Below are 25,904 nucleotides of genomic sequence, written 5' to 3'. Positions count from 1 at the left end.
GCTTCTTCCTCAGGGTGTCATCCCACTGGGCGGCTGCCTAGTGGAGGCCAGAGAAGAGCCCAGCATGCCCTATGCCATGAAGATCTCACACCAGGACTTCCATGTGAGTGGGGACCTTCTCCTAGCCCAGGGTCCACAGGACAAAGCAGCTTTGTCTTGATCCCCTGGAAACAGCCCTGTATGAGAGGGCTGTCAGGGCCCAGGCCTGTTGGGGGGCGGGAGAAGAGAAGAGATCACCTCCCTCTCCTTGGGAGTGGCTACCTCTTACTCTGGCTCCTCTTCCCTGCAGGGAAATGTCTTGTTGGCTGCTGAGTCTGAGTTTGAGCAGACGCAATGGCTCGAGATGCTGCAGGAGTCTGGGAAGGTGTAAGTGTCTGAGTGTCTGCCAGCAGGGTCTCTCAGGGGCCAGGATAAGAGCGGATGGGCGAGGCTGGTCCTACCCACCTGCCTCTTTGCTGGGTCCCGAGACAGGGCTGTGGGAGCTGACTAAGGTGTATGGGAAGAACTGTAGATGGTCTGTGAGGGTGCCCTAAGTGGTGAGTTCGGGTAGGCATCTGCACTGTCAGGTGGCAGATGTGGACACCACTAGCCTCCAATTCTCAGGCGTTAATCAATCATTGCTCCTCATACTCAACACTCCAGTATGTCCACCTTGCCTGCCCAGACCTGTCATTGACCCTAGCAAGGACCAGAGATGGTGTTTACAAATCACAGAACCCACGTGACCAACACAGCCCGTGCCCGTTCAAGCCAGTTCATCTCCTAACCCAAACAATAACACCGAGTACCCAGCTTTGAATCAAGCGGTGGACATGCAGTGGCGTAGAAGGTTACGAGAGAAACAGTCCCTTCCCTCCTCTGTGAGCGCTCTTGGCTCTGTCCTTGTGGCCCATTTTGCAACCTCAGCCTCCAGTTACTGTAACTGATCAATGCTGGTGGCGTGCCCAGAGCTCTGGGTGCCAGACTGAGCCGGGATTCTGCAGGGCAGAAGAGAGGCTAATACGAAAAATGTACCATCGCCTTCTCCGCGGGCCTTCCTTCTGGTTTAACTGTTTGTATCTCTCCTCTCCTCTCCTCTCTCCCATCTGCCTTCCCTCCCCAGGACCTGGAAAAATGCCCAGTTAGGAGAAGCTATGATCAAAAGCCTGGAGGCACAGGGGCTACAGCTGGCTAAGGAGAAGCAGGAATATTTAGGTTGGTTACCGGGGTGAGCTGGAATTGGGAACCTGGGTGACAGACAGAGAAGAGTGGTACGGGAGATCTCTCTGGGGCATGGCAGGGAGCTTGACACCTAGAGTACATTTTGGTGCGATAAATGTTTTGACCAGGAAGCTAGAGGCAGGAGAGACTCGTGACCAGGAACTCGGCTTTAGACCCAGCCCCGTCACTTGCCTTTCTGTTGTGTGGATCTGTAGGTCACCCAGTCACTATAAACCTCAATTTCCTCCTCCTTAGAGAAGAGACCAAAATGGTCCCTCGTGTTAGACATGGGGTGGAGAGCAGTTTAAAGGGAAAATCCTTGGGTGTGTGAACGTGTCAGGCCTTCGGCTGAAGGACCTAAAAGTGGAAAAAATATTATCCTGCCTGAGTCTCAAGTCCTGTGCCTATCCTCTTCATCGCTAACCAAAGTCACTTTAAGCCTAGCTGCAGGGATCCAGCCCCCATGCTCTGTCTGCTCAATGACACCCTCAATGACATGGGGAGATGGATGAGCCTGGGTTGATCCTCTTCCTGGGAGCCGGCTGAGACATCCAGGGCCCCGGCTCCTCACTGCCTGCTCTAAGTACCTGTCCCTTACCTGGAATGTGTCCTCTCTGACTAACCAGGCATTAGTGCCAGCAATAGAAAACCGCAGAGACCACAGGCTTTGAAAACCCACCCGAGCCTCCGCGGTCAAGTCCTCTGTGGATCTATGCGTGCACAGCACAGGGAAGATGACCCGAAAGGCAGCTCGGGCCAGTGGGACAGCTTCCGCTCAGCAGAGCAGGACCCCACCTCTGAACTAGGAGGGCAGACCCCTTCCCTGGGAGATGGCTTAGGTGACAGAGGCCACCTAAGGCCCCTGCCTTCGGGACCCCTGCTGTTTTCAGTGAGTGTGTGTTTGCCTTGGCAGACAAGCTGATGGAGGAGACGGAAGAACTGTGCCTTCAGAGGGAGCAGAGGGAGGTAAGCAGCAGTGTGACTGCGCAGGAAGACTCAGCTCCCCCTCATGGCTGCCATTAGGGCAGTAGTTCTCACCCAGTGAGCCACAACCCCTTGGGCAGGGGCGTCAAATGACTCTTTCACGGGGGTCACCGAAGACCATCCGTAAACATGGATATTTACAGTTTGGTTCATAACATTAGCAAACTTACAGTTTTGAAATAGCAACAAAAATAATGATATAGTTGGGGGGCCCCACAATGTGAGGAACTGTAATTAAGGGTCTCAGCATTAGGAAGGTTGAGAACCACCACATTAGGGGATGGTACTAGTGGTGGGGGGCACTAGGCATCCAGAGACTTGCCTGAGGGACCTCAGAGATGGGATGGAGCAGCGAGGCCACCAGAGGACAGTGTCTTCATCTTGCTGCAGCATCTTGGTGGGAAGCAACATTTCTCCCATGAGCCCTCTGGAAAAGAATGAGTGAGCAGGTCTTAGAGACAAAGCCGCCTGAATACTTCATAGGCAGCTTTACTGGTATCCATAGGAGGATGTAATGGCCTCGGTTTTGGGGTGGGGGCTTCTGGTACATAAGAGTGATGGGGTCTGAGAACATCCGAGATCCCTTCATCCTATTGGCACCAGCAGTACAGCCTTGTGGAGGCTCACACAGATTTAAAGCAGCCTGAAGGCCAAGGGGACTCTTGTCTCAATCATTTGACCATTTGTTCCGTCCCCACACCTGAAGGGCAGGGCACTTGGTAAGTAAGCCGAGGGCCCTGGAGTCAGCTTCCTGGGGTTGTATGTGGTCTTAGTCCTTCCAACTTGATGGTCCCTGACAAGTTACTTAACCTCTCTGAATGTCAATATTCTCATCCAAAAACCCGAGGAAAACAATGAAATCCATCCTTTCAGGGATGTTGTAAAGATGAAACACGATGTTATACTGAAAGCATTTGGCACACTGTGCGTGCAGTGCGTGCTCAGTGACCAGCTGTTTTTCTCAGCTTGTGGGATGCTCATGTTATTATCAATTATGGGCCACTCCTGCATGGATGAGGCCTGGCCTGGCAGAGTGGTGCTCACAGGAGCCTTCACGGCAGAGACTGACCCAATCCCCTGCCTTCAGCCTTGTCCCTTTTCACTGTCCTCTTCCAGGTCAGCCACAGGGCTGAGGCCATCAGCTGTAGCTCAGTGCCTGACTGACTCAGCTCAGGAGTTCCGCTCCTTTCTCACCCGTCCCCCCTCATGGGACTCTCAAACACGTCCTGAAGTCAGAAATACAAGTCTCAAACCCTCAGGTCCTGCCACAGCACCCAGTTTAAGAGGAAAGTATGGCAACCATGGAACGAATCAAGGCCAAGCCAACTTGATTCTGGCAGCTTTACATTATGGCTTCATTTCAAGCCACTAGGACTCCACTTCCATTTTTTCTCCCAAAATTTCACCTCCTGTGCCCATTTAAGCCTTCCAAATAGACTTTAGAGTCCTTTTGTTGATTACAAATAAAAGAAAAACAAGGTTTAAGGTTTTAATTTGGAGTAGAAAATGGGATTAAGTGTCTTTAAAAAGTATTTTATGGCCGGGCAATGGTGGCACACACCTTTAATCCCAGCACTAAGGAGGCAGAGGCAGGTGGATCTCTGTGAGTTCTAGGTCAGCCTGGTCTACAAAGCGAATTCCAGGACAGCCAGGACCGTTTCACAGAGAAACCCTGTCTCAACCCCCCCCCAAAAGTATTTTATGTGTGTGGGTGTTTTGCCTGCATGCATGTCAGTGCACCACATGTGTGCCCAGTGCCTAGGAAGAGCAAATAAGGGAGTAGGACCCTGAGTTGGTCTCACCATAGTGAGTTTGAACCCTAAGGTTTGCACACTCTCATCTAGATTCCGTTAGAGTTTGGTCTTTTTCTCCATAGTATCCTGTGCATTTAAAGGGAGACTTTGGTATACTGTCAGAAACTTTAAGGACAGGTGACTTGGGAGACCCAGCATGGGATGGAGTGGGAGACACCGCCCCCGATGGGGCGAGGAGACTTAGCCAACAGAGGTTGAATCTGGGGCAGAAATTGGCCCGAGGAAAATTTAGACACATTATTTAGGTCTTAGCTTGGAAATTAGGGCAGCAGAGACCCAGGGCACACAGGCCTCCCGAATGCCACACTGAAGTGGGACGCTGGCAGCTACAGAATATGAGTAAGGTGCAAGCCCAGATGTTGGTATGGTGGGGGATGCTTGGAGCGGGCAGCAGGAAGAGAACCACACGAGGGTCAAGCTCCCTGTCGGTGATGTGCTCTAGGCCAGAAACAGAGCCCACATTCTGCTCCTGGTCTGGTCACACTGAGCCCCTGTGCCTGAATGTTTTTCTTCCTTAGGTAGCTCACCTATAGGGTAGGTCTACTTGTCCCAAGTACCTTCCCCTCCTAGATCCAAAATTGGCAAAGGGGTTTGGGGCTACATAGCAAGAATTCTGTATCCCAGAGGCAAGATGGTTCTTCTGATAAGTATGAGGTTTCTGGGAGATAGTCTGAACTGTAGGGAACCTTAGAATCTACAGCCAGGAGACCCGGTAGGGTCTCAGCTCCAACACTTCTGGTGTGATTGTCATCTGATTCCTCTGGACGTTGTGTTCATCTCCAATGCTTAATAAAAGCAATTGCTTCTTTGTGTTCTTCTGGGTCACCGAGAAGCTAAACAGACTAGAATTCAGGCAAATATTCCATGTGATGGTGTGGCCATGTACCTGTAGCCATGGCATTTTCCAAGAGAGATCCTTGGGCTCTTAGCCTAAGTGTTTTCAGCCCAGAATTCATGGGGAGCTGCCAGGCATATCTGCTAGGGCCATCAGGCTTCTCTCCTTCTCTCTCTGTTCTTTCAAGACAGGGTTTCTCTGTGTAGCCCTGGCTGTCCTGGAACTAGCTCTTATAGACCAGGCTGACCTCAGACTCACAGAGATCCGCCTGCCTCTGTGTCCCACGCTCTGGGATTAAAGGCGTGTGGCACCACCACCAAGCGGGCTTTACTCAGTATAGCACATTCTGTAGTTGTTGACAGGTGTAAAACACCACTAATTCCCCACTGGGATATCACAAATAATAGTTTCACTGCCTTAAGAATCCTGTGTTCCAGTGTGTTCATCTCTCCCACCCCTAACCCAGAAACCACTGATCTTCTTACTGTCTCCAAGTTTCGCTCTTTCCAGAGCTCATGGAGTTGGAGTCGCATGCCACACGCGACTTCTCAGTTCACCATCCTTCACTCAGTGAGGTACATTTAAGCGACCACCATGACTTTCCATGGCTTGAATACTGATTTCTTCTCAGAGCTGAATAAATTTGTTACCTGGGTGTATACCTTGGTTTATCTCTTTTCCCACAGGCGGACCTCTGGGTTGAGTGAAGCTGCTATGAACTCTCAGAGATAGTTTTTGTGTGGGCAGACACTGTCAGTTCACTTGGATAAGTGACAAGGAATGTTACTTTTTTTTTTTAAGACTTAGTTCTCAATATTTAATCTGGGGGGAGTTCTCTTGAAATCACTTCTTCAGCTCCTGTTACTCAGGAAAATATTGTTTAATCGCCAATCACTGTGGATTTTCTTGCTATTGTTTTGTTCTTAGTTTCTAGTATAATCTCATTATTGCTTAAAATCAAGCATTATGTGGTTTCTAGTTTTTTAAATTTGTTAAGCTGTTCTCCTCCTGCAGAGTCCAGACTCTATTGGTGAATATTCTCTGCGAGCTTGGGAATAATGTGGAATATTGCCCTTGTTGAATGGTGCGGCTCATTGATCCTGATGGAATATTGCCATCATTGAATAGTGTGGTTTATTGATTTTATTCAGTTTAATCTACCATGAAAAAATCAGGCCAAGTGGCTTCAACAAGAGCAATATATTTCACAGAGTTCTGGAGACTAGAAAATGAAAAATCAAGTTGTCAAAAGGACTGTTTTATTCTGAGGCCTCTTCTATAGGCAGCTGCCAGTTGATGGTGTACGCTGTGTCCTGCCTTGTACACACGTGGGAAGGCATGAAAAGCAAGCTCTCTGGTGTAGTTAGGAGTTTCTCTCAGCAAAGACATTCTTTATTGTTTCCTGGTGTGGCTTTATTATTTTGCTTTGGGTTTTCTTTTCTTGCTTGCTTTGTGAGGCAGAGTGAGATGTAGTTTATGTCAGCCTTGAACTCCTGATCATCTTTGTTTCCTGCGTCCTCCTCCTGAGTTCTGGGATCACAAGAACACACCATCACACTTGGCGATTGTTTAATTGTCTCGTGTTTTGAATCTTGAATTTGGAGTGTGTGTGCACATGCGTTTGCGCGCACGTGTATGTGTGTGTGTGCATATGTGTGTAAAAATCCCATCTCCCTACATATATTAGTCATCTGTTTTTACATAACTATTTTTTTCTAGTAAAGTCTTTAGCAGATAACCTACAGTTGGGTTTGTTTTTAATTCCTGGTCTGATAATTTTAACAGTCTTCCCATCTGACTCTGATAGTCTCTTCAAACTATGTATTATACCTCATCTTGAGACAGGGTCTCTCTGTGTTGTCTTGACTGGCCTGAAACTTAGTACACAGACCAGAATGGCCTCTGACTCACAGGGATCCATGTGCCTCTGCCTTCTGAGTGCTAAGATTGAAAGCCTGGCCTGGTGGGCACGTGATAAGCACTTTCTAAATTACAAGCAGTCTGTGTGAATGAACTTGTGCGGCCATCCCAGCAACTCTGCAGACCGTGTTGCCTTGCACAGTACTTGAACTTCCCCTCCTCTCTCTGCTCTAGATCTTAAGGCTGTCTAGCCTACAGTCCCTCACTACATTTTGCTATTTGTGTGCAAATGACTCCCAGGATGATATCCCCAGTCCCTTCCTTCTGTTGCCGTCCATCCTCTGCTTCCCAACAGCTGACTTCACATCCCAGCCAGACTTCCAAAGATGCTGAGAGCACACCTTGTCTGAGATCAAGATGTCTTGCCTTTACCTTTCCTAGAAAGGACTGGGTTTCCTCTCACATGCCCATCTCAGGGTATGTACCACCCATGGTTTATTCAAGCCAGGAACTTGGGGATCATGCTTCATTCACCCTGTCCTCCCTCCTTCCTCTCTTTCCCACCCTACTTCTAAGAGCCACCACTAGCAGGTACTGGTGCCACCACCTCCTATCTGGTGCCCTTAAACTGTTTCTACGTCCTTGTCTCTTCCTCTACAAGGTAGCCAACTCAGTGGTTAAAGGGAAAAGAAAGTGCATCACCATCCGTCTGTTCTCAGAACGTTCACTGCAGCTGCTGCAACGGTGCACAGCTGCAATCCCAGCACTCAGTAGGCAGAGGCTAGAGGATTGTGAATTTAAGGCTGGACTGGACTGGGGAACATATTCAAGGCCAGTCTGGGATAGTCTGTCTCACTATATATCTAAACAAAATGACCAAACAACAAAATGTTCTTTGCTTCTTGTTCAGGGAAAACAAACAAACAAAAAACACCCAAAACTCAGTAAGATCCTCACCCAAGTCAGAGATGACCTCCAGCGTCTCCTTTGCCAGCCTCCCTGCTTCTCTGATCCAGTCTCTCTCCCATCGTATTTGCCCTCATGTCTCATCTAGGCCTGGCTTAGTTCTTCCAGGCAACATGTTTCCATGGGGGCTTTGTATGTACTATTCCTTCCATCTGGAATGTTCTTTCCTCCAGTATTTACTAGGCAAGCCACTGAGCTAAATCTCCAACCCATTTATCTGCCCATCTTTGTCTCTCAACTCAAGAATCAACTGATTGCCCCTCTTCTCACCTCCGTGGAGTTTTCTGTTCTACTTCCATCCCGGAGAGCTTGGCCTGGAACTGTGTCCCTGTCCTGAAGGACATGTATCTTGTTTTGTAGTATTCTCTGAGATGGTTGATTATTTCAGCACTACTGGATTCCTACATTTGCTCTAAAATCCTGGGCAGGGTTTCCCAGTAGCTACGCTCGGCCACGGGCTCCATAAGAACATCTTCAGATCCTCCACGCGGAGCCCAGCAGGAGCTTGGAACATAGTATGTGCTTGGTAAATAGATGTAGCATGGATGAATAGAAAAGAATCTCACTGGGCTATTTCCTGGAATTGCACTGGGCCTGTAAATTCCTTGCGAAGAATCCTCTCTGTATCAAGGCTTCCTGAGCGGGGGCCCCTGCAGCTGCATTCTTTTCTCGGATGTAATTAGTTTTATTGAGGACAAGAAATCACTGTCTGTGAAGCATGGCAAACAAGATGTGTTTAGCTTGGAGGACAGGAGACTTGGGAACACACTGTTTCTTTCTAAATACCTGAAGGGAAAAGAAATTAGTCGTATTTGATGGTCCAAGGAGAAGCTGGATTCGGTGAGGGAAGCTGGGAGGGAGGCAGATTTGGGCTGAAATGGACCTGGTGGGCAACACGGGTTGCCTGCTTCTCCAAGTGCGCTGTAGCAACCTGGACTGACCAGATGCTGGCTGCTGCCCTTGGCCCCGCGGGTCTTCTGTTTGGCTCAGGACCGTGTGCTAGCCCTTATTTTGTGGGCTGGGTTCCACAGGTCTCCGAGACTTAGAGAGATCCTGGAAGAAAGTTTGGTAAAGGTTGGGAGTGAGGCAGCTGTTGAAGGGAGGGAAAGTTTGAACAAGCACAGGGGAGACTCGAGAGGTGGGGAGAGGGGCAGAGTTTTGTTGCCTGAACAAGGTGAGCCCTGCTATTGGTTCCCTGTGAAGATTTCCACAAAACCTCCCATTATTTGCCAATGTTTTTGTATCTGCTTTTTGTAGGTTGTTCAAAACTGACACAGAGTTTCTGATTGGGGGGGGGGGGGTTCGAGACAGGGTTTCTCTGTAGCTTTGGAGCCTGTCCTGAAACTAGCTCTTGTAGGCCAGGCTGGCCTCAAACTCACAGAGATCTGTCTGCCTCTGCCTCTCGAGAGCTGGAATTAAAGGCGTGCACCACCACCGCCCGGCTTCATATATATGTTGTTTTTTTTAAGGTCTGAAGTTTTCTTTAGTTGTGGGAGGGGGTATATGTGCAAGAATACAAATTTCATTTGTATCTTATCTAGATATGTCAAATATAGCCATAGGATAGGTCATGGCTTCTGCAGTAACCAAAAGCCCCCATATGCCCATGGCTTTTAACAGCACAAACGTGTTTTCTCACACAGCTACTTGGACTGGTCGGAGCTCTGTTTCATCTGTCCTCATTCCTGGGGATCCAGGCTAAGGGGACCCCTACCTGTGCCAGGGGAAAGGAACCATAGCCTACCATGTATCATCTTTTCAAAAGCTATCTGCCCTCCTGCTCACATTCCATCGGCCTCAGCTACTCCCACGAGCCCAGCTACCTATACCCAGTGTACTGTAGCCGGGCATGTGCCCAGGGGCACCGGAACGCCAGGGAGTTGTCCAGGTGGTGACCACATTAGCAAACTGAGGCAGTTTGTAAGCAGGTACCAGGAAAGATTAGATGAGAAAGAAGTAACTTACGTGGGTAAGAAACCTAGGTGTGGGAATTAAAATCAGATACTCCCCTCTATATATTTTCTTCCCCATCTGAATCTCTTCAAAGTCAGTGGCAACATCACCCTCCATAGGCAGTGCCCCTCCCTAGCAAGGATGCCATTCTGCTTGAGAACAAAGCCCCCAGGTGACCAGAGAGTAGTTTGGAACTGGAAAATGAGAAGACAGTTTCATGTTGCCCAGTGGAACAACATCCAGAATTACAGTCACATCTGTCGGAAGACCCTTGTTGGGATCATTTCTAAATCTGTCTGTCCTTCCTCTTGCTAACCGTTTTCACGGCCAGCTTCATCATATTTTGGGGTTAGTTGAGACCGCGTGCGCTGAATGGAGCCTGGGCTCCTCGGAACTTACAAGCTTGTCCTTATGCCCCAGACTGATCCAAACCCTGGGGTGTCCCCTGGGCTAGCGAAAGGAGGGGTCGTCCTGAGCCTAGGAGCCCTGTGTCTCCTCTGACTTTCCTCTTCAATTCAGGAGCTTGAGCGCCTGAACCAGGTGCTGGAGGCTGAGAAACAGCAATTCGAGGAGGTGGTGCAAGAGCTGAGAGTTGAGCAAGAGCAGATCAAGAGGTGACCTAGGGCCTGGGGGCGGGCAGCGGGGGCGGGGCATGCCGGGGGGGCGGGGCAACGGGGAATGCCCAGACCCTGGGAGGGATAGGAAGGGATGGAATTGCCCAGGCCCTGGGATGGGCAATGCTGGTGGGTGGGTGGGGGGTGGGGAAGGCAACACGGGGATGCCCTGGCCCTGTGAGGGACAACAGGGGGGATTTTCTAGCCTTGGCAGCCATGTGCAGTCAGACCTGGAGAAGGCTTTGCCAGGAAACCACTTATGACCTGATCTTTCCAATGCTCCAGATCTTGAGTATGCCCAGAAAATAACCACCCCCCTCAGTAGGTCATTTCTTATAATTTTGGTTGGGAGCCTGGCCTTTAACAGCTGAGCCATCTCTCCATCCCTAGTAGGTCATTTCCCATCACTCTTGCAATGGTATGAACAAGAGTGTGAGATGTGGGTGAGTGCAGGTCAGTCTCCCCCATGGACCAAGCCCCTCCTACCTTTGCCAGAGCCAAGTTATTGGCAGCAAACTGGCCTGGCCTAGAAGTGCTGCCCAAAAAATGCCCCCAGCGTTCTCCATCTTTCCTGCGGTCCTTCCGCACTTTAGTTAATGACTCATTGGGATCTTTTGTCTGAGGTATTATTTACCCATCTAGTTGCCCCTTCTAGGCATTAATTGCATTATACTCTCGTGAATGTAGGACCTGTGTATATCCCCAGCCCAGGCGATTCAGATGTAGTCTATCCAGAATTTGGAAACTACTTCTGTGATGGATGGTGCTCGGTCGGGGTCATAGCAATGCTATCACCACCATCATCATCACCACCCCCTCCACCATCCCCATCTCCACCACCACCACCACGGAGTATCAGTGACAGCCCAGAAGCACCTTATTAAAGGGAGTCATTTGGTTATATATGGGGGGAAGGAATAGAGACTCTTTTTTTTCTCTAATTATCATACAAATAAGAGAATCTCCCTAAGTACTTGTTAGACACTGAATTGGAAGCTAAGTCCCCGGCTGCAGGACCTTACTGTACCTGGTTAGGGAACCCACCTCATTTGGCTGAGCCGCCCTTGCAGCCCTGACTCTGCAGCTGTTTTCAGTGCCCAGCGTTGCAGAGCGCTGGCTGTCCACGGGCCCTGCTGAGCTGCATCAGGTACGGTTGCGTGCAGAGGCTGGGGAGGGTGCTGGCTGCCATTCCAGCTCTCCATCCCCACAGGGAGCTCGAACTCACCGCAAGATGCCTCAAGGGTGTAGAACAGGAGAAGAAGGAGCTGAGGCACCTCACGGAATCCTTACAGCACACGCTGGAGGTGAGGGGGCTGCTTGCCCAGGAGGCGAGCTGGTGGGTGGGGCTATATAATACTGGATTTCCCATATATCTCCCAGGGAAGGTACCCACAGGAGAATGAGCGTGAAGAGGAGTCTATCTGAAGGACCCCGCCTGTGGATGGTCGGGAGCTCTGTCTGGCACAGGACTGGTTCCTCCCAGACCCAGAACAAATGTTCCAGCTTGCCCTTGTGATGACCGTGGCCTCAGGAAACCTGCTCTCTTAGTGCTGGGGTTATACCAGAGACCGGATTGATCAGAGTGGGTGATAGCCTCACTCACCACATCCTTCTGTGGTTCCTTCACTTAGCCGCTCCTGGGTGAAACTGAGCATTAGGGGAAATTGACTTCCAGGTCACCTTCATCTGATACAAGAGACTGGGAGGGGCAGGTGCGGAGGGGCAGGGGCAAGCAGCATGTGTCAAGGACAGAGGCCTAGCTTCTTAGCATAGCATGCAAGTACAACCCCCCCCTCCTTCCCTGCTACCCTTTCATCCCTTGCCCCTGCTCCAACTACTTGAGAGCATGTCCCTAAGGAAAACAAGGTTTTTGACACACACACACACACACACACACACACACCTCCACCCTACCATTGCTTTTACACAACGTATATCTTTTTGTCTCTTCTTTGGCAACTGTTTGTCTTCAGACTAAGCTAAAACATCTCTGTAGTCAAGCTTCCTTGATTCTTCTGGGCAGGTATTTGCTCTGTGTTCCAGTGAATTTGTACATCCATGAATTAACACGCTGGGTTGAATTTTCAAAACTGTGGACTTCACTTGGCCGTGTCTTAGCCATTTCCCGAAGTCCAGCACCTGAAGGGAGCTTGGGACCGTACATCTTAGTTGAATCCATGAAGTGTCGTGAAGGCTGCGAGAGTTTTAGTCTCCCTGGAGTGACCGGAGCCTTGGTTTGTTTAGCTTTCCCTGGTATGGGGAGTGATTACCATGGGTATTTCCAACCCCAGAGTTTCCTTGTGGTGTTACGATCCTGGCTGATAGTGCAGAGAACTCTTGTGCTGGTCCTTTCGGGCATCTTCACATGAGCCCAGTAACATCTCCCTTCTCCTCGAGGAACAAGGACCTCATAGGGTCATGTTGCCCTGAGGCCTTGGGACCTGGCCCTGATAGGTACCCTCTCTCTTGGAAGTCACATTGGGTTCCTCCTTGTTTGTCTGTCTGTCTTGATAGAGGAGTAACCTGGCCATGTTGTAAGAAAGGAGATCTTGGAATCAGGCGTGTAAGGTGCTCAGCATGGAGGACCAAGGGAGGAGTCGGTCACTCCTCGGAATTGCAAGGAGACCAGGACAGTCACGCTGGAGGGTTAACCCATGCTCCTTCTCACCCTTCCCTGCCTTTGCACCAGGAACTCTCCCTAGAGAAGAAGAAAACCCTAGAGATGCTGGAGGAAGATAAGAACCAGCCACAGCCATCGGCCAATCAGAGTGAGCAGCCACTTGCCAGTGATGGTCTCCATAGCAACCTCAGGCAGATTGAAGAGCGGATGCAGGAGCTTTTGGCAGAGAAGCTTCTAGCAGAGAAGCGGTGAGGCACCCGAGACCACTGGGTCCTCCAGCAGCTTGGGAGCTGTGACTACCCTCAAGTTATACAACTGGATTTGAATTCCAGCTGTCATTGACAAGACGGGTCACTTCCTTTTTGCCCATGACCTGGCTTTCCCAAAGTTGTCTTGACAAATCATTCAGAGCATCATCAAGTCCTCAGAGCAGTGCCCGTGGCTGGCCAGCAGGTTCCCTTAGCGGCTGTCCACCCAACCCATGAAGAAACTGAGCCTCGCTGGGGTTGGAGGATTTCCCGAGGTCAGGGAAGTAGCAATCCCTGCACCTCTACGTCTAGGGCTCCCGTCTCTCCACATCACCTCCCTCATCCCCTATCTGACTGGACCCAGAGAGGACGCAGCCCTTCTCTAGCCATGCCTCTGGCAGGGGCAACCCCCTTTGTAAGCGACCCCTGGGTGAGCTCCCCTCCTGCCCACAGGATGAAGGAGAATGAAGAACGCTCAAGGGCCCTGGAGGAGGAGCGGGAGTTCTACTCAAGCCAGTCTCAAGCCCTGCAGAACTCACTTCAGGAGCTGACCGCAGAGAAGCAGCAGGCTGAGCGGGAGCTCAAGGTGTGCAGCCCGCATGGGCCTTGAGCTCTGGGCCCTTCCACACGGCCGGGGATGCCTGCCCGTCCCTGTTCTTCACAGCTACCCTACACTCCTCTCCCAGAATGGCCAGCTGGCCAGATTCAGGGGCGGGCTTATCACAGGAGGCAGCAATCTCTCTATCATTGATAGTCAAGTGTTAGCAACAGGGCCATGCCCAGCCATCTGGGTCCTGGGTAAGGTGTGGAACCAAGACGTGGAAACGCCCACCCAAGACCTTTGAGCCCAGGATGATAGGGAAAGGGATACTAACCATTTTTCTCATTGCTATGATGACGTTTCTATCAAAAGCAGCTAACGGAAGGATGGCTCGTGGTTTAGGGGATGCAGTCTGTCATGATAGGGAAGGCATGATGGTGGGAGTGAGGCAGCTGGTGACATTGTGTCTGCAGTCAGGAAGCAGAGAGACGAATCTACACCTTCTCCCCCTTCCTTTTTTATTCAGTTTGGCACCCCAACCCGTGGGACAGTGCCACCCACACCCAGGGTGCATCCTCGGTTGGTTAAACCTTTCTGGAGATGCCCTCACACCGTGGGTCTCGTAGGTAACCCTAAATCGGGTTGAATTAACAAAGAAAACAAGCCATCACGGAAGGCTCTGGGGGAGGTGGCGACTGCTTCCTGGACTCAGCTTCCCTCTCGCTTGTCCCGCCATTTAGGCTGAAGTGAAGGTGCGCATGGACCTGGAGAGACGACTCCGAGAGGCAGAGGCAGCCTTGAGAAGCCTGGAACAAGGGCTTAATTCCAAGGTTCGGAACAAGGAGAAGGAAGAGAGGATGCGGGCTGACGTGAGCCACCTGAAAAGTAAGGCCTCCCTTCAGGGCCCAGCCCCAATCCCGGAGCTCAGCCCCTTAATCCCAAACCCGTCAGAACCTGGAACAGGCCCTGCGTGTGTGAGGTGATCCTTCCTGGAGTTCTTATTACGGACACCAGACACTGTCCTGTAGGAGCCCCCTTTAGCACTGCCGCTTTGTGGCAGTTGGGCCTGGGGTGAGGAAAGCCTGGAGTTTTGTCCTCTTTTCAAAAGCTCTGTTCCCAGCAGATCTTCTCTGTGCTAGCTACAGACTGTGTGTGGTGTGTGGAGGAACTGTGTTCTGTCAAGGACAGATCAACGTATCTCCCACCTGACCAAATGAGCACTTAGGTGGGGAAGGACAGGCCCAGAAAAAGATACACTAAATGGCTGCTTCCCGCCACCACAGGGTTCTTTGAAGAATGCATCCGGAATGCAGAGCTGGAGGCCAAGATGCCGGTCATCATGAAGAACTCCGTGTACATCCATAAGGCAGCCACTCGCCGCATCAAGAGCTGCCGTTTCCACCGTCGCCGGTCCAGTACTTCCTGGAATGACAGTGAGCACTCATATGCCTGCGTGGGGTCAGGTAGCGTAGGCTATTGGCGGCAAGGCAGGAAGACAACAGGTTTGAGACCAAGTAGACAGGCTGGATAATATGTTCTTGAACCTGGCTCTACCAGCCTTTGGCAGGAGGCACCAGCACGTAGGGCTGGGATGAGGGAGGAAGGGTGGGCTCAGCCAAGGGGGAGTGCCATTCACGGGGCAATGGGTCTTTGTCTCCCCAGTGAAGCCTTCTCAGTCCTTCATGGCCTCCCAGCTAGAAGCCAACAACATAGAAGAGCTAAAGGAGGTGGCCAAGCGGCTAAGCCGAGACCAGCGCTTCCGGGAATCCATCTACCACATCATGGCCACCCAGCCTGGGGCCTCTGCGCTCCCTCGGGGAGGGAAATGATGGGAATCCTCCTCCACCTCCTTGGTAGGGGAGGGAGGAAGCCTGACTCCTCTTGGCTCCTCTCTGCCAGGGCACCACCAGGAAGGCGTACACTCATTCACCAAGTCCTGACCTTGGAGATCAGAAGGAAGTGTTGAGCCCCTGGAGCTGAAGTTATGGATGGTCGTGAGCTACTATTTGGGTGCTGGGAATTGAATCTGGGTCCTCTGGAAGAATCACAAGTGTGCTCTTAACAACTGAGCCATCTCTCCAGGCTGAAGCCCTGACCTTGGGTCTCCTCTGGGTGGGTGGGTCCACACTGGGTACTACCTGGTTGTAATGATGAGCCCTGACCATGTGTAGTGTCCGTTGGTCTGGAAAAGAAAATGTTTATCCCGCAAGGACACGCAGGGCCTGCCCACTAGCTGAGGACTGAAAGACTTCCCTGGTACCCACCATACCCATCTGTGTCTCTGCTGCTCTGCCCCTGGTCACGGGACACCCTCAAACTCTCTTTACCCCTGTTCCTCTCTGCAACTTTTGTCCGGGCCCCTCACTTATTCCATGTCCTTGGAGAGGGAAGAGTAGGCCCTAAGACACAACCCCAGGCTCACAGCACCCATACCCTCTCTGCGGTATCTGTTTCCTGGGGGCTGCCCTCCTATTTGCAAGTGGTCTTCTCCATACACAGCCCCAACAACCTGTAAGAGGAGCGGGAGAAGCGCGTGATCCCACTTGGTTCTTTCCCAGCCCTGATTGGGAGCCCTCGACTCCGGGGGGGGGGGGGGGGCTTTTCCCCTGAAGTCCGCACAGCTGGATCAGGAGCAAGGCAGCCGAGGCTCCTGTATTATCCACAGTCAGGCAGAGCTACAGCTGCCTCGGGCTCTTGTGATGCTGCTGCCCGGAGATCACAGAGCTGTGTCTCCCTCCCAGCTGGCTCACCTGTCTGTCTCCACTCCCTGCAGCTGCTTCACTCAGTGAATTAGCACAGCCATGAACCCACCACAGGGGAACTTGGGTCTGCGGTGAGCCAGTAGCCGCGGGTTGGTTCACTGTTGTCACAGTGGCACTAACACCAGCCTGCAGGTTTTGTGGAAGATCTCCACCTTTCAGGAGGCCAAGGACTGTGGACCGTGTTCCTCGTCTCTGACAGTCCTCGGGGCCCATCCCTCACAAAGCTGCCTGAGATCATTCTTTCCAAACAAGATGGGGGTGGGGGAGAGATACGGCTTCGTGGTTAAGAACCCTTGGTTCTCTTACAGAGGACCCAGATTTGCTTGCCAGCACCCACATGGTGTCTCACAACCACCCGTAAGTCCACTGCCAGGAGATCCAACGCCCTCTTCTGACCTCCACAGGCACCGGACACTCACACGGTGCGTGTACATACATACATACAAAGCATTCATACACATGGGATAAATAAGTCTTTTAAAAAGTGGTTAAAAGGGGCTGGGTGCTCAGACACTGGTGGAACAAAGGCGCCCATATTTTGTTCTTTGAAAGACTGGAAGTGTGAGGGAGGGACAGGAGAAGCAGGCCCCGAGAGGAGCCCTCGCCAAGGCCCAGGCTACCCTGTCCTCAGCAGTCCTTTTTGGTGGGGGTGGTCTCAGGTAGGGTGCTTTGGAGTCTGCATTTGTGTGTAAATATGAAGCTTTAAATGTATATAAACACGCATAGACCTGGCGCTTGTCTAGATAATATATGTATGTGGAATGGATTTTGAAATGAAGATTTATAAAACTAAGATTACTGTTTTTGTTTGTTTTTAAAGAATTAATAATGGTTTGCTCTTGGGGAAAATTTCAAATGCGTTTTGGTTTTCCTGGGCAAGCTATTAACCAGAAAAAAAAAAAAAGTTCTGCTATAACAGAGCAGCTGCGAGTGTGTATCGTATCCTGTTTTTATTCAGGGTGTTACACAGCTCAGGCTGGCCTTGAACTCAGGGCCACTGAGGGTAACCTGAGCTACACACCCAGCTGGACTAAGTACTTTATGAGGTATGAAAGCCACTGGGCTGTAATCTCAGCATTCAAGGGGCTGAGGCAGGGGGCCCACCTCAAGTTTGAGATCAAAGTCAGTCTGGGGTACACACTGAGACCCTGTCTCAAGACAAAGCTGCCAAAACCCGCTGCCATGTTGCCTCACTCCTGCAGAGCCCCCCTAAACCTCTGAGGTCCCACTCTTAACACTGTGGTAATAGCAATTAGGTTTTAACAGGAGTCTGGGAGGAGACAGCCTCAAATCGCAGCAGGGGGGTCTGGTCACAAGCATCAACCAATTCCCTAGTTCATTACCTCCCATTCTCACTTGGTACGGCGCATCCTCAGACAAGTCTGGGTTATCTCCAAACATACCTAACACAGCATATGCACACGCAGCATCTGTATATAAAAATCTGGACGGCTGGAATTACTCACTGGAAACATATTGACATGATAGATGGTATTAATATTATGTAGCAATTTCTAAAAGTAACTCTTATTCATTGGCCAATTAATTAAATGTGTTACTTCCTGCTGCGTTTCTGAGTAGGCAGTGGAGTCATTTCTAGAGAGATGCTGCCCCCTGCAGGCCACCCATGGAATTGAAGCATCACTTTTTGCATAGTCCCGCAAAAAGAACTCCCCCACTTTTTCTCCTGTGACTGGCTTCTTAATAACTAGCTGAAAGATATGTGTTTCCACCCGAGGTCCTGATGTCACCATGTTATAGGACAATCAGCAGGATTTCCCCCCGATCTGAGTAGGGACTACGGGGCAGCCTGAAGAAACCAACTGTCGTTAGCTTCAATAGCCACACCAGAAATGGACAGTCAAATGCTCTGGTGAGGTTTCTGCTTTGTTTCATAACAGGAGAGCCAGAAATGAGTTACTGGATCAAGTACAGAAACCTGCTATTCGACTGGTTTCCTAGCTGAGGATGGGAGATAAGTGTCAAGCCAGGCTGCCCTGGTCTATACTGCCCTGGTCAGCATACCCAGGGGCTCCCCTTGTCCCATCATGAATGTTCCCAGGAGGATACATAGCCGTGGAGGGGTCACTTGCGTCTAATGCTTTGCCACAGTTTTAGTGACTTTTCTCGTTTCTGTGACCAAATACCCAACACAAAAACAAAGGTTTGTTCTGGCTTGTAGCTTGAGGGCACAGTCCCTTACGGTGGGGAAGTCATGGCAACAGAAGCTTGGGGCAGCTGGTTGAGACAGTGCCACCTCAGATGAGAGTCTTCCTCTTGGGACAATCTGTACCAAGAGCGATCCCAAATGGGAGTTCTTGACTTCTCTTCCTACGTCCATTGTCTGCCCCTAAGGGCTTGGCTCTGTATTAATTGAACAACACAGAAAACGTGGCATAGGAAAGGATTGAGGAATCGCCTGAGTTAATTCCTTTAAACCAGAGTTTACAAGGGAAGAATTGACTTTATTGAACCCTAGCGTCCCAGAATAGCACGCCAAACTGCAGACAGATGCTGTCAATCTACATCTATGTGCTGTTTCCATCATTTAGGTGGACAACTAAATTGTTGTATTCAATGCTCCACTTTCATCTAATGATTTGACTAATCTCTCTCTCTCTCTCTCTCTCTCTCACACACACACACACACACACACACACACACCACAGTTTAGGGTCATGAAAGAGTCACAAAAGAGAAAGAGGGAGTATGGTCTGAGAGTAAAACCGTGCACTCAGTTTAGCTTGTAAAAGTGGGTTACAGGGCAAATCCAAGGCCCAGTAAGCTTGGCTACACTGTTCTCTTAAAGCAAGATAAACAGGCTGAATACACAGAGGGAAACAGGTTAAGTACATAGCTTTAAGTGGTCTCCAGGTATATTATTAACTCGGTTGCAAGGCCGGCAAACGTTCAGCCTCTGAAGCCGAGAGTGTTTCCAGAAAAGGTTTCCCCCACAGCTGTCACACTGCCTTTGTAGGGAGGAAGCTGAGAGCGGGGAAAGCTATGGGTTAGCGCTAACCTGAGCCCCAGACTTCAGCCCGTAGAACGGCCCCGCCCACATTTCCGGGGAATGTTCTGACATCCATGAACTTAATCCAGATAATCTCTCACAGACACAGAGGTTTGTTTCCATGGTGATCCTCAATCCCGGCAAGTTGTCAATATTAACCCTCTTACTCCTCAAAGACACGTTGAAGGAGAAGGCAAGAGACTTGGAAAGATCCCATGATCCCGCCCAGGGAAGGACCTGTTGAAGGGATCTAGCCAGCCCTAGCACGGCAAACACGGCTCTGGCTGGCCTTGCCTTTCTCCCCCATTCCCTCTGTCTTGCTAAAAACCATTAGATTACATTCCTAAAACTAGCCAACCACCAAGGTCTAGTCCCTTATTTGGCTGCTTCCTCCTCCTGAGTCTGACTACTAAGGTCCAGTTATCAAAGTATTGAAGTTCAGCAATCAAAGCCCCCTTTGGCTCACCTAATTAACATGCCCAATTAAAATCAAACACCTCATCCCAACATGAGGTTTCCCATCTCCCTTTATAAGCTGCCATTTTCTTTTTTTATGATTTATTTAACTTTATTTTATGTGCATTGGTGTGAAGGTGTCAGATCTCATGGAACTGCATTTTCAGACAGTTGTGAGCTGCCATGTGGGTGCTGGGAATTGAACCCGGGTCCTCGGGAAGAGCAGTCAGTGCTCTTAACCGCTGAGCCATCTCTCCAGCCCCCTATAAGCTGCCATTTTCCTATGCGCTTCGTCTGTCTCCTTTCTCTCCAGAGACAGTCCTTTTTCCTCCACTCTGGGACAAATACCCCTGCCCTCCTCCTTTTGTTCTCTTCCCCTTCTCTCTCATCCTCTGTCTCTTGTCTTTGTCTCTTATTCCCTGCCCTTTGTCCCTCTGGGGCAAATAAATCTCCTTTGTGCTGAGAACTTGATCTTGGGGTGTTTTGAGCTGCCTCCAAGGTTCCCGTCTCCATCTCTGGAAGGAGGTAATACGTTCAAACTATTGCTTGCTCACAGCTCAGTCTGACCTGGGCAGCCTGTTTGGAGGGCAGCACGTGCCCGAGTCTCAGGAGCAGCCTAGGGTGCCAGATGTGATCTAACCCGGCAGCAGCTGTTAAACTACGGGACAAAGCAGCTGCCTGGAACCTCCAGCAGAGTTCATGGAGCCATGTGACCCTGCCAGCATGGAACTCTCCAGCCCTCTGCAGAGTCTCCCCAAAGTCAGAACCCCACAGCTTTGACTCAGGGAAGAGCTACTTACTTCCTTAACCCCAAAAAGTTGGTTTAGCCTGGTAGAAAGTGAAATCCACTCTGTCCAGTGGGATCGAATGCTGGTCCTTCAAAAGTTTAGAGAACAGGCCAAGTCCAGGAATCTTGGGATGGAGATCTAGTAAACCAAACTCCTTGGTGATGAATCTATCTCTCCCAGAGCCCCACAGTTGGAAATACAGTCTGTCCTGTGTCTTGGTGACTTTGCCTTGGGTGTAACCTGGTGATCAGGTGAGGAGGCCAAAGTGACTCAGGGCTGCTTAGAGACAGACACTGTACACCCAGGGGCTCCAGGAGCCATCCAGGTGACTGTGTTTTGGGAATTCATGGTTCTAGGGGACCTGATACCTGCTTTTGGTCTGTGAGTCCTGCTGTTACCTGTCCCAGCCATGGCTTGGAGTGTCTGCAAAGACTGTCCCTTGCTAAGCAGTGCCTGAAGTGACAAGACCCCGGGGAGGACCTTGCCTCCCCTCCCTGCTGCTGTGGAGAGGTGGTGGGAGGTCCTGATGGCGAAGGGCAAGCCTCTGCTGGCCTTGTGGTATTGGAGACCCACTTTTATATTGATTTCTGTATCTATATGTTTTTATTCAGCAGAAGAGAGGCCCCTTCAGTCGCATGAAGACACCTGGAGTCCTGGAGGCTATGGACTTCTGTAACCCAGGACTTAACTGCTCTGTAGCCTATAGGAATCTGGCTGTGACTGCCACTAGAGGTCAGAGCAAATAGGCTTCAGCAAAAATGCACTGAGCTCAGTGCCACACTGTCCTAAAAATTAATCTGAAATACAAAAATTTTGAGCCAGTTGTGGTGCACACCTTTAATCTCAGCACAAGGCAGGCAGAGGCAGGCAGATCTCTGTAAGTCTGAGGCTAGCCTGGTCTACAGAGTGAGTTCCATGATAGCCAGGGATACATAGTGAAACCCTGTCTCAAATATCAATTCATTAATTTTGACCTTGAGATAAGAACAGAACCAATTTATGAGCTCAAGGAAAAGAATAAAGCCACGTGGACAGCTTTTCTAGTAAATAGAATATGTCCATTGTTACCTTCGTCCATGTCTGAGGTCATTTCCCCATCTTCGTGATGTCAGTTTTTATTGTGGTTCTGCTGTGTGGGGTCATGCACTGTCCATGGGCTTGATTCTGTCCTTTACTGTTTTTTTGTTCATTGTGGTAAAATGTGCAAACAAGGGCTGGAGAGATGGCTCAGAGGTTAAGAACACTAGCTGCTCTTCCAGAGGTCCTGAGTTCAATTCCCAGCACCCACATGGTGGCTCCACAACCATCTGGAATAGAACTTGATATCCTCTTCTGGCATTCAAGAATACATGCAAAGCACTCATATATAAAATATAAATAATGCAAAAACACTCATATATAAAATATAAATAAACAAAATTTTTAAAATGTGCAGACAAAATTTACCCCTTGAAAGGGTAAACCACACGGGTGGCTTAGTGAAGTTGACTATATTCATGTGGTTGTGCAATCAGTTTCCTGGATGCTCTCAAACTCTGAACCCTGGAAGAAATAATTCCCCCACTCCACTCCTTGGGCTGGCAACCACCATTCTTCTTCCTGGGCCACGACAACTCTAGATACAGCTAGCTCAAGAGAGGGAACTACATAGTCTTTGTCTTTTTCTTTACATGTGTGCTGTGCAGCACACACGTGGAGGTCAGAGAAGAGCTTGCTGGAACCAGTTCTCCGCCCACCACGTGGGTTTCTGGGATCAAACAGGAATCACCAGTCTTCATGTTTGATCCCACTGAGACATCTTGCAGACCCATTTTTGTTTGTTTGTTTTAGTTTTGTTAAAGATTTATTTTATCTTGTGTTTATGACTGTTTTGCCTGCGTGTGCATGTGTGTGTGTGTTCAGTGCATTCATGCCCTGAGCCTGAAAGGAGCCAGGAGAGGAACTGGATCTCTTGGAACTAGAGTTACAGATGGTTGTGAGCCACCATGCAGGCACTGGGAACCAAACCAGGGTCCTCTGCGATAGCACCTGATGCTCTTGCCCAGATTTTATTTTTACTAGTTTACTTCAGGAGCATAAAATCCTCGAGGTTCATTCATGCTGCACAATATGGCAATGTGTACAGTTCTTTCCTTCAGTAATATCTTAACACTTAAAAAATAAGAACGAATTGAAATACAGTTCCTCCGACAAGGCCAATGCGCGCGGGATGGGGTGGGGTGGGGCTTTGCCCGTCTCTAAGGACACAAGGTCCTTCCCTTTTTTCCTTCAGTGTTTCCTCCATTCTGGCCGCCTGCAGTTAAGTGATGCTTGGCTATTCACTTCCTCCTTCTTCCCAGCAGATGGCAGCATGCTCTGATCAGGCCCGCAGACCCAGGTGGGAACGTGAGCTGCGGCTTTGTGGCTACGCAGTGTTGTGTGATTGGCTTGAATCTGTAGGTCGTTCTTCCCTTTAGGATAGAAAACAAAGGTTCTGTTTGGATCCTTATATATACTGAGTGCATTATATACCAGACACTTTCACACTGATTTCTCTTTTGTGTTCTCGCAACACCCCTTCCTTGGTTTATAAGAGAAAAAAAAAAAGTCTGCAGTGGTTAAGGGACTTGCCCAAGGTCACATGACTAGGAAATAGGGAAGCTAAGGGTTTGGAGCTCAAGGCAGCCACCCTGGGAATGTGGCTCACTGGAACAACGTTATCACACGTGTGACTGGATCCTCTCACAGCCCTCCTCCAATTCCGGTGTAGACGGCAGCTTCCCACCTCTGGAGATGCTTTCTGGGAAAAATGTCACCTTCTCAGGAAACAAATGGGGGGGGGGATGGCACCGCCACCCAGGCTCTAGCCGAAGGGATTCCATTCATCCCTGGAGGAATTTGTCCTAAGTGTGTAGGGAGTGCATGATACGAGCAAAGGGCATGGGGCAGAAGTCTACTTCCTATTTGTTATGGGCATAGGCTGTTAAAATGTTCAATACTGCAAGTTTAAGTTTTCTCAGGCAGGGGCTGGAGAGATGGCTCAGAGGTTAAGAGCACTGACTGTCTTCTAGAGGTCCTGAGTTCAATTCCCAGCAACTACATGGTGGCTCTCAGCCATCTAAAATGAGATCTGGTGCCCTCTTCTGGCATGCAAGCAAACATGGAAGAAATGTTGCATACATAATAAATAAATAAATCTTAAAAAAAAGTTTTCGGGCTGGAGAGATGGCTCAGAGGTTAAGAGCATTGCCTGCTCTTCCAAAGGTCCTGAGTTCAATTCCCAGCAACCACATGGTGGCTTACAATCATCTGTAATGAGATCTGGAGCCCTCTTCTGGCCTATAGTCGTACACACAGACAGAATATTGTATACATAATAAATAAATAAATAAATAAATTAATTAATTAATTAAAAAAAGTTTTCTCAGGCATATGATAAAATTAAAGGGAAATTATCAGTGCTTCTCTTTTGTTTGTTTGTTTGTTTTTATCAACGCATCTGAAAATAACTTTGAACAGCAATAAGCCTTTCAACAAAGCGGCCAGTGGTTTTGCTCCTGGGCCTGTCATCCAGGATGAAGACCCAGGATGCTGCCTTCTACTAAGCATTCGATAATGAACATGTGGGTGGAAGTTGGTACAATGAAACCCACTCTTTCCGCCTCCTGTAACACGGCAGAAACAATGACCACATTGCTCGTCTGAGGATTCTATTGTGGCCTCTGATTTCTTCTAGAGTTTGCTTCTGATGAGTGATTATGGCATCGCTGCAAAAATGGGACATTCAGCTTCAATGTTAAAGAGACCTTGTGTGAAACAGCTTCTTTGGAGAGTAGCTGCAGGAATTGAGGACGTGGTTCAGCGGGTAGAGAGCTTGCCTAGCATGCCCAAAGTCCTGGGTTCAATCCCCAGGACTGTATGAACCAGAAGAGGGCGTGTGGCTATTATCCTCACACAGTGGCAGAAGAAGCAGGAAGGCCAGAAACTCAAGGCCATCCTCAGCTGCCTAGCAGATTTGAGAGCCTGTCTCAAAAATCAAGCAATACGACTAAGCATGGCTGTAAAGGACACTCAGGGAAAGGTGGCCATTGTTCTTATGGATTTGTGCATTGCAGCTTTCCAAATATGTACTGAAGTGCCCGGCTTTTTGTTTATTTGTGTGTGTGTGTGTGTGTGTGTGTGTGTGTGTGTGTATCTATGCAGAAGATTCTTTTCCTCCTTCATTTTGGGTGGGGCATTTGCTAGCTGTATTATGTTTACTTACCAATTTGTACATGACTTATTGTCCTTTATCACTGTCCACAGTGACCATAACTTGGTATAAGAATGAATATTGATGTCCTGTGGGAGATATTTTCTCTGACAATGTATGTTTGTGATGGGAGTGGCACTAAGCAACTTCATAGTCAAATGTTTGGTGCCTTCTGATAAGTACCTCTCACCACCGGGTCACTTCTTTCGCAGGAATAGCATCTTGGTTGGTTTCCAGGCACTCACCCCTAGAGGAAGGTGAACTGTATTCCAGCTCAAGGATACATCCTAATTGGCCCAATGTAACCAGGGCAATTATCCTTCTCTGCTGGAGATTGCTTCAGGAGGAGGCACTTGGCCAAGAGGATGCGGAAGACCCAAGTCTGCCAGAGAACTCCTGGGACAGGTTTCCTCCTTGAGGTGAGTCATGGGAAAGTCACAGTCCCTTCTCACCACTGACTTGGCCATGTCTGACCATGACACTTGGGACCATGAGGAAAACTGACCTGGGGACCACACCAGCGTGTGCAGGACAGCAGGATGGCTAGGCAGAGATGGATCTTGGCTCCCTCCAGAATTGCTGAGAAACTGGAGGTAACTGCCCTGGATCCATCCGATTTCAGGACTTCTTACCATGTGAGCTCATTTGCTTGCTGCTTAGCCCCTTTGGACTTTCTGCTGTCCATCAGGAGCGACCTAGTAAGCAACCAGCTCAGCGTTGTCGTTGATGGGGTTCCCATACCTAAGGGCTTTGACCTTAAAAGAGTCAAAAAGCATTTTTAAATCCAGATTAGAAACTAGAGGCATCTACTCATTCTTTCAATGACTATTCTTTGAGAATCAAGAGCGTATTTTTTAAAAAAAAAACTTCTGGCCCATTTCCCTTGCTATTCAGCCTCTGAAATCAGAACCTCCTTTGAGATGCTTAACACCAAACTGAATTCAGGCCCTCTGGAGCAGCAAGTGTTCTTAATCATTAAACTGTTTCCCCAGGCCCTAGAATTGGAGTGCATTGAGAAGATA

At 49.5% G+C, this 25,904-nt stretch overlaps 1 protein-coding gene across 1 annotated transcript in view; it reads left to right on the top strand.

Moving 5' to 3' along the window:
- The window catches only part of Plekhd1 (pleckstrin homology and coiled-coil domain containing D1), a 29,410-nt gene extending 12,220 nt beyond the window's left edge, over window positions 1-17,190 (top strand). The window contains exons 3-13 of the mRNA XM_050158648.1: window positions 14-103; window positions 290-366; window positions 1,103-1,194; window positions 2,114-2,166; window positions 10,132-10,226; window positions 11,437-11,530; window positions 12,916-13,094; window positions 13,548-13,680; window positions 14,376-14,520; window positions 14,919-15,068; window positions 15,298-17,190. Of these exons, the coding sequence (XP_050014605.1) occupies window positions 14-103; window positions 290-366; window positions 1,103-1,194; window positions 2,114-2,166; window positions 10,132-10,226; window positions 11,437-11,530; window positions 12,916-13,094; window positions 13,548-13,680; window positions 14,376-14,520; window positions 14,919-15,068; window positions 15,298-15,464 (1,275 nt within the window). The 3' untranslated portion in view covers window positions 15,465-17,190. The remainder of the gene's footprint in view (window positions 1-13; window positions 104-289; window positions 367-1,102; window positions 1,195-2,113; window positions 2,167-10,131; window positions 10,227-11,436; window positions 11,531-12,915; window positions 13,095-13,547; window positions 13,681-14,375; window positions 14,521-14,918; window positions 15,069-15,297) is intronic.
- Window positions 17,191-25,904: the final 8,714 nt, after the last annotated feature.

This window comes from Alexandromys fortis, unplaced genomic scaffold (genome assembly GCF_014885135.2).
Source record: "Alexandromys fortis isolate MF-2015 unplaced genomic scaffold, M_Fortis_MF-2015_v1.1 scaffold_99, whole genome shotgun sequence".
Lineage (NCBI taxonomy): Eukaryota > Metazoa > Chordata > Mammalia > Rodentia > Cricetidae > Alexandromys > Alexandromys fortis.
The sequence above is the reverse complement of the archived record's forward strand: the minus strand, read 5'-3'. Positions and strand labels throughout refer to the sequence as shown.